The sequence below is a fragment of the Egretta garzetta genome, unplaced genomic scaffold (genome assembly GCF_000687185.1).
Source record: "Egretta garzetta isolate BGI_Z169 unplaced genomic scaffold, ASM68718v1 scaffold245, whole genome shotgun sequence".
Taxonomy (NCBI): domain Eukaryota; kingdom Metazoa; phylum Chordata; class Aves; order Pelecaniformes; family Ardeidae; genus Egretta; species Egretta garzetta.
In genome coordinates, this window is record NW_009259721.1 from 1,507,423 (window position 1) to 1,515,156 (window position 7,734).

The following is a 7,734-nucleotide window of genomic DNA, read 5'->3' on the forward strand; positions in this document are numbered from 1 at the left end:
AGCCTGGTGAACCGAATGGTAGCAGGAGGGAGGCAATTGCCCTGCACGCTCTCCGGCTGCAAAGGCATCGGGGGGGGGCGTGTAAGTCCTCTCGCGTTCGACTGGCTTTGCTCCTGTAGGTTTGTGAAGCCCCTAGGATGAACTCACAATGTGCTGGGGAATTGTTCATCTCGCGTGGGATAAAAGTTTAGAAGGAAATCTGTTTGGCTCTCCAATCGGGGTGTTTCGCATTTTGCATTGCATCTTTCTGTAGCTGTTACCCAAGGCAGCGAGCCCTCTGGGCTGCCGTTAGCCATCTGGCACGGGGTAGGTAAGGTGCACCCGGGAGTCTCCCAATTCCTGCACCCTGCCTGCTAATGGCAAAGGTGCTGGAGGGAAGCCGGGTGTTGAGAGCTCAGTTTTCAAGGGCAAAAATAATGTTAAGTGCAAAACTGTAATCTGGCAGCTGGGATGTGGGGTCGTACTTGGAGGAATGGTGGAAAATCTTGGTCTGGTCCAAGGTTTGGAAAACAGGAGAGGACGCTCTGGGGGGTGTGTGTGTGTGACAGGGTTTGGCTGTTCCTGACTGCAGCACATAAGGAAATGCACTTTTTTTGCTGGTGCATTCTCACTTCTGGCTGTGCTTTGATGTGGATGCCGATGCCATTGGGACGGGTGGGCAGGCTGTGGATGTCGGTGGGTGCTAGCAGGAGCAGGCAGAGCCTTGAGCTGCGCTCCGGGGGCAGGCGTTACCTGGAGCAGGACGAGTGGTCTCGGCTCCACCCGTGAGGAGGGGTCTGGGGGGACGCGTGCTTTGGGCTCCCATCCTGGTGGTGTCCTTCCAGCATCGCTCACCAGGTTCCTCCTCCTCAGGAACTCCCTTTGCCGGGGGCTCTGCGACGGCTCCTCCGCCGCCCTCCCGGGGTGGCGGCAGCTCGTCACGTTGTTTCGCCGCCGCAGGTTCTCCCGCGTCTCGTGCCGCCGCTCGCACTTCTCATCGTAGCTCTCGCGCCCGCGCCGCGGCCGTGCCCGCTCGGGCTGGCTGATCATGTTGGGCGCAGCTCTGTCCGCCGCTGACCGCTCCGTCCAGCCTGAGGTCCTCTGTCCTGATGAAACCAAGGGGAAAGACACGATGCGAATGAGAACGGGTAATTTCTAAGATTAAATGAATGTGCGGTATCGGATGCTGGTTCTGGAGCCCTCATGCAATGGATGCAAGTGGTGTTCCTGGGAAATCTGTTGGCTGTGAACTTGTATGTGTAGGCTGTGTAAAACACCGTGCTGTCTCGCTCCTCCGTCGGGTGGCGCTGGCCCAGCAGATATATATATTTATATATATATATATAAAATTTCAGATAATTAACGCAACCTCCTGAAGTTGGCCTCACTGCCAAGTAACGATGCTTCCACTGCTTCCTCTGGGAGAATCCCTTTCCTGATAAAATCCCTCTGTTATTCAGACTGTTTCTTTGGTGCGTGCTCTTAGGGCTCTTTTGCCAACCTAAAGAAAACCATGAAAACACAGGAAGAGCGATAGCTATTTCCACAGAAAATTCTTTTTAGAGTGCATTTCTCATTTCTCTTTTTGATGGGTCCAAATACAGTGGTGCTGTGGTGTGATTTACTCCTCAAGCAGTTGCATTCTATTTCTTGGTGGTAGCTGCCTTTTCTGTGTGCCCAGAGAGGTCTGGAGCAGCGAAAACCTTGCAGCGTTCTAGGGGCTGGGGGTTTTTTTCAATGGAGTATCTGGCCAAGTCCCTGTGGGTCTGAGCACGGTCTCTGAAGACCACAGCTCCTGTGTGCCGCTTTCTCTTGCTTCCTGGCTGCTCCCTCCCTCCCCAGCTCCTGGCTTGGATGCTGTGCAATGCTTTGCCCTCTGCTTGCCCACCTTTGCTTGACCTCCTGCAGCCCGGGGGCTGTGTGTTGGCCAAGCGGTGACTTGGTTCCTTCACCGAAATGCAAGCGTGGCGACTCATGGTTAGACTTCAGGATTAATTCATTGCTAAGCTGTGCTCAAGAACTGGGGGCACAGGCTCTCTATGGTACCAGTTTGCCTCGGGCACAAATTCTGTCTCCGTGTTGGGGCCACAGAGTCCCCAGACAAGGCAGTGGCCTGGCCGAAGGAGGAGCTCCTCTGCTTCGGCACTATTGCACCGCCTACACGCGCAAGCGGGGTGTAGATATGAAACCTCCCCCCTCCTGCCGACTTCTCTGCACAGTTGCAAGCCACCGGTGTGGTGTTTGTTACTGGACTTTGGTCGCATCGAGTGTGTTTGGGTTTTTGCCTTTGCATAAGCTGGGGAAAGCTGAGCAGTAACTGCCCTCCCCTGCCTTCCTCCCCTCCAGCGAAAGCTGTCCCCCTCTCCTGTCCCCTCGCCCCGTCAGCAGTGAAGGGGCTCATCTTCCCCCTGTACATCCCGTGAGCGATGCTCGGAGGGTGCCTGGCCCCGGGGGGCTCAGCCTGGGAGCTGCTGTGGCCACGCCTGGTGTGGGGCTTTTCTCATGTTTAGTAAATGATGTTAATGGAGGAAGGAGGAAAATAATTAATTATAGTCTCTGAAAACTCAGGTTAAATGTCCTTCAGTGTTGAAAAAAAACCCCACCAAAACTGCGTTGGTCTCATTCTATCTCAAGCAATTAGGAAGTTGTTGAGTCTAATGGAAAAAAAAATAGGAACAAGTAAACCCCATTTACATACATAATACTTCCGTGCTTTTTAGTCTGCATTAAAACCTGCTCTGTAATTCCTGTTGCTGTCCTTGCACTAGCTGTGGTGCACCCAAAGCTCATCGCTAGCGCCGTCTTTTCACCGTAGGAGCTTCCTTTGGAAGGAAAGCAGTGTTCTTGGGGTGGCCGGCTCTTGCTCTGGGCAGGGAAGGTGCCTGCAAACCCGCAGCCAGGGCACTGCTCCTGCCTGGGACGTAGGCTTTGAGACCCCCTTGGTACGGCACTTGCTGAAAGATTAGGCAGCGCTTGCTTCCCTGCCTTTATGAATTTTTATTTGAATATTCACTTCTTTGACTAGCTGCTGAAGCATCTCTAATTTTAGCTTGAATTTACTGAAGGATCCCAACAGTGTTTGCTGGTCAGGTGTTTCTCACTGTGATACGCTTTCAGCTGGAGGAGTCTGGGGTATAAAAGACCAAGCAGGTTATTCCCATCCAGCTTTCACGTCCAAACCATAGCAATCCTGCCGTGCTCACCTGGGCCTTTGCTCTTGGTGCACACGTGCTTCCCTTGGCCCAGGCAAGCCGAGGTTTGGCCAACAGCTTCACGCAGAGGAATGCAAGCTGGGCTTATGCCCACACCCAGCACCCTGCCCCCTTGAAGCCTGGGGCTGGGTACAAACCCCATAGCTCGGGACAGAGTGTGCATCTACAGCCAAGCCTGCTCCAAACTCTTCAGGGCACTTTAAAAGTATTTCTCAACTAATTTTTCTTAATCTTAGAAATGGCCCAATTGAGTGTTGAATCCAGGCCTCGGCTGTCCTGCTCGGTCCCAGCTCATCCCGTCAGGAATAGCTCAGCCCCTCTCCCACCTGCGTGGCCTCTGGGCTGCCCAGCCCGTGCATCCCAACAGCAGCTCTGGCAATAGCCTCTGTTTACCTTGCTTTAAAGCACATTTTTGGTTAAGCTTAAAGAAATACATGTTCCATTACTCACCCCGCGCTGAGCGTTGAGGCCTTCTTGACAAGCTAATACTCTATTTCCTCCTTCTGTTACCCCAAATTACTCTCTCTAATTACCAAACATGTCCTTCATCTTTGCTTTCCAAGCTGTTACGCTTCTTGCTTCAAGGGAAACAAAAAAAAAAAGTGCTTCTTGCCAGTTCATGTTACAGCCTCCTGGTGTCAAGCGTGTAGGCTGAAAATGGGGCGAAAAAAGCGGAAAAAAGGTGCATGCTGCTGCCTTTCGCGTGGCAGGCTCCGCTCCCCTCCATCCCTCGCTGGCCCCGGCGCCGTGGGCACTTACCTGGCCCAAGGGCTCCCGTCCTACCCCTACGCCGCAGAGGAGCGGGGCGTTATCGGGCGCCGACACGCTCCAACTGCCATCTTCGTGCCAACCACCTCATTTTGCTGCTCTCGCTCCCTTTCTCGCTCGGTAAAACAGGAAACGTTGCAGCCGCAGCTGAGCCCCGGTTCCTGTCTCTGCTCGCAGCCCGGCTGCGGGGCGTAGGGGCCCGGCTCGTGGCGGGGTCTGGGTTACCTCCGGACCCCAAAATCTCCAGCTTCCCTCTAAGCAGAGCTAGCTGTTATCTTTGGGGCCATCTCCCCTTATCAGTCTCCAACACGCGGAGGCTGAGCGCTGGTTCACGGAGCTGTGGCACTCGGTGACGGAGTCTCCCCGGGCTGATTTGGGGTAGAGAAATCCAGACTTAGGGAAGTACAGTAATGCTATTATTTTAAGGCTTCTTGCAGATTGGAAAGGAAAAAAAGTGTGTATTGGCATCTGAGGAGAGGTCACCAACTGCAGAAATTCATTAAGGTCTTTAGAGAAGTAAAAGCTGTGTTAATGCAAATCATGCAGGGAGGTCGTTTTAACCAGCTGGGTGCTGATAAGGGCTCTGTGTCTCTGCGTGTGGAAAGGGAACACAAGTAAAAGCAGACATCTCTTAAAGCAAGGTAGGGTTTATTTTTACAAAGGCCAGCCTAGAAGGGATACATGACAAAAAATTTCCCGGTTCGAAGACCCTCGCATGGCTTTGGGTGGTTTGTGCTGCTTGGCCCAAATCCTCATTCTGGGCCGTGGCTCGGCTCGCTTGCCGCAGTGCTCGGCGCCCCTGGCTTTCGGTGGGGGAACAGTTTCTGGAGGTTGAGCAGGAAACCTGCTGGTGAGCAGGATGCTGGCAGCAGATCTGCCACCAGGCGCTGCTCTGAAGTGCCTCTTGGTCGGAAAAAGCCAGTTGCAAGAGTTTATTGCTAAAAAGGACACCTTCATGCTGTGTGTTACAGGCTTCTGGTGCATCCCGTCTTGGGTTGCGAGGGTGCATCAGCATGGGGCCACCCTGGTGGCTTGGAAAAGGGCACCCAAGCAGCTGGATTAACACCCAAATCCCCCATGCCTGGCCCAGGGTGTCCTGGCATGCTTGCTGTCCCAGGGCCTAAGTTCTTCTGATGTTTTCCACGTTATACTTGCTCCTGATGAGGGAGTCAAGGAAGTCGGGGGCGATGTCCCGGAGGAGGAGCAGGCTGCCCATCGCCCAGGACGGGTAGTGCAGCTCCCGCCGGCGCAGCGCCCCGCTCTTGATGATCTCCAGTGCGCACTCCTCCTTCGGTGCCGGCGTGTCCTGGATGGCGTGCGAGACCGCTCGCACGGCGTTCTCTGGAGGGACGGGAGGAGCGGTGTTGGACGGAGGGGCTGCTACAAGCACCACCTGGGGTATCTGTAGCTTCCTCACTGACAAACTCTGGGGATCAGACCTGCTTAACTAGGCTTAGAATAGTTAAAATTAATAACAACTATAGCGATGTCCTTCCCGTTCCTTTCCACCTCTTGAATGACCGTAGGACGGAATCCCCGCCTCCCCTGGGTTTACTGCAAGGATAGCAGAGCCAAAGGCCTCGGGCCATGCTTCTAAAGAGTTGGGGTCCTGTTTCCACAACCACACAGCCGCTGCAGGCTGAGGGGGGAGCAGCGGTGGCGAAGCAGTGTGCTGGGGTGTGAGCGGTGGGCTCGGCTGGGCTCTGGCTGGAAAGGCACTGAGTCGCGGGGCCCCGGCAATGCTGGGCTTACCTGTGTCGATGTAGCCCAGGACGCAGAGTGTGATGGAGACATTGACCTTGTCTATGATGAATTCATGTCTCAAGGAGCTGAAAAATCCATCTAAGGCGAACTTAGTTGCAGAATAGGGAGCTACAAACGGGGAACCAATTTTACCTGGAGCAGAGACACAAGGTCAGAGTTTGGGTACTGGGCAGGCACCAGGCTGCACAGCTTGCCCTTCCTCTTGCTCTTCAAGTAGCTACTGTATTGTGATTTAGGATGACTGAGCAATGCCAGGGATGCTTCAGAGAAATAAACAAATGCAGAAAATGCTTAAAATGTCAGATATGGCATACAGTGGCATGACGTACCTTCAGTTGTGGGCAATACTGTCCTTGTATGCCTGCATATATACCCTTGTATACCAAATGCATGTATAATATGTGGCTGTGAACGTAAAATAACCTGCAGTGGTGTACCGTTGACTGCAGTGCATGAAGGTGATTAGTAGGTGTGGAGAGACTAGCAGGACCAGGTTGGACGGGGCTCTGAGCAACCTGACCTAGTCAGCGGTGTCCCTGCTCACTGTGGGGGGGTTGGACTAGATGACCTCTAGGGGTCCCTTCCAACCCCAAACATTCTATGTTTCTATAACAGGGCGTAGAATGTAAATCCCCCAGAGGACTTGAGTTGTGCATCCAGGATATAAATCGTATGCTGATCCCGACTCCCAGCGGGGTGGCTCTCTGCCTTATGGTCCTTATTCTGCCTTCTGAAGAGCCGCAGCAGGGATCCCTTGCAGGCAGAGGGAGGGATGTGGGCAGGGAGAGCCTGGTCCCTTGTGTGCTTACCTGCCATGGAGGAAACCACCACGATGCTGCCCTCGCTCTCCTTCAGCATGGGCAGGGCGGACGTGGTCATGGCCACGTAGCTGAGGAAGTTGGTCTCCAGGAGCTTTCGTACGTGCCCAACGTCCCCATTGAAGTAGTTGAAGTAGCTGTAACCAATGTGATTTAGGATGAGCATATCGAGGCCTCCTGGAAGCAGAGCATGTTTGCTATTAGCAACCGGCATTTAAAACCAGAGCAGCTTCTCGGTGGCTGGAATGGCCCCAAAATGTAGCGTGGGGAGTGAGGAGGGGCAACTCCCCACCACCTACCCCAGGTGTTCTCGGCCTCCTTCACCACCACCTCGGGCAATGTGGTGTCCTCCATGGAGCCACTCACGTAGCGGGCAGATGCGGCACCCAGCTCAAGGCACCGCTCCACAACCTGTGGTGACAGCGACAGTGGTGTTGGTGATGGGCACCCCTCCATGGTCCCCCCCCCGTCCCCATCCCAGGAAGGCTGTCACTGTCTTGGGGCAGATGGGCAGCACATCTCCCTGTCCTACTGGAAACCCTCCTCCCTTCGTGGGAGGAGACGTGTTGCTCAGAGAAATGTTTCTGGCTGCAGAGCAGTTAAACAATGGCACATCTAGCCAAATATATAGTATTTATAAATAGGGATATTGCTTAATATTGATTCTGTTGTATGAGGGATGCAAAACCAGTTTGGACTCTGAGAGAGTGCTGAGGGCTGATCAGACCAGGACTTGGGCAGAGCAATGTTGTCCTTGGTGGTGGAGATCAGAAGTCACAGCTGAAGACTGGGGAGAAAGAAATGCTGTGCTGTCAGCACTGAAAATGCAGTTTGTGGTGGGGGTGTGTGTGTTAGAACAGGCTCATGCCGGGTGGATCCGTAGGGTATCTGGCATCCCCGCGTGCCCGGGCTGGGGTGAATATCTGCCTTCTGCCCGCCTGTGGGGCTCTGGGTTGCAAATGTTTTGCCTGCCCGGCAGGCTCTGCTTGCCATTTACTTTCTGCAGTTTGGCCTCCCTCCGCGCCGTGAGCAGTAGGTGGGCCTCCATGCGTGCCAGGTGATACGCCATCTGCTCCCCGATGCCGCTGCTGGCTCCCGTCACGATCACCCGTTTCCCCCGGAGCATCTCTGGGGAGGAAGGTGCAGGGCTTGGAGCCAGCGCAGCCTCAACCGACCCCCCACCCCCGGCGACA

The 7,734-nt window shown here is 54.3% G+C and overlaps 2 protein-coding genes across 7 annotated transcripts in view; both read right to left on the reverse strand.

Annotated features, from left to right (window-relative positions):
* TRAF3IP3 (TRAF3 interacting protein 3) overlaps positions 1–4,340 on the reverse strand; it is a 15,706-nt gene extending 11,366 nt beyond the window's left edge. The window contains exons 1-3 of one of the 6 annotated variants that reach the window (XM_035894859.1): positions 3,951–4,340; positions 3,642–3,842; positions 733–1,078 (exon numbers count right to left, since the gene is read on the reverse strand). In XM_035894859.1, the coding sequence (XP_035750752.1) occupies positions 733–1,029 (297 nt within the window). In that variant the 5' untranslated portion in view covers positions 1,030–1,078; positions 3,642–3,842; positions 3,951–4,340. Of the gene's footprint in view, positions 1–732; positions 1,086–3,641; positions 3,843–3,950 lie in introns of all 6 variants that reach the window. The other 5 variants (XM_035894858.1, XM_035894857.1, XM_035894860.1 and 2 more) reach the window with 5 other exon arrangements.
* Positions 4,341–5,079: 739 nt separating this feature from the next.
* LOC104126798 (corticosteroid 11-beta-dehydrogenase isozyme 1) overlaps positions 5,080–7,734 on the reverse strand; it is a 5,980-nt gene continuing 3,325 nt past the window's right edge. Inside the window, exons 2-6 of the mRNA XM_009639404.1 lie at positions 7,539–7,669; positions 6,841–6,952; positions 6,533–6,718; positions 5,712–5,855; positions 5,080–5,300 (exon numbers count right to left, since the gene is read on the reverse strand). Of these exons, the coding sequence (XP_009637699.1) occupies positions 5,080–5,300; positions 5,712–5,855; positions 6,533–6,718; positions 6,841–6,952; positions 7,539–7,669 (794 nt within the window). The remainder of the gene's footprint in view (positions 5,301–5,711; positions 5,856–6,532; positions 6,719–6,840; positions 6,953–7,538; positions 7,670–7,734) is intronic.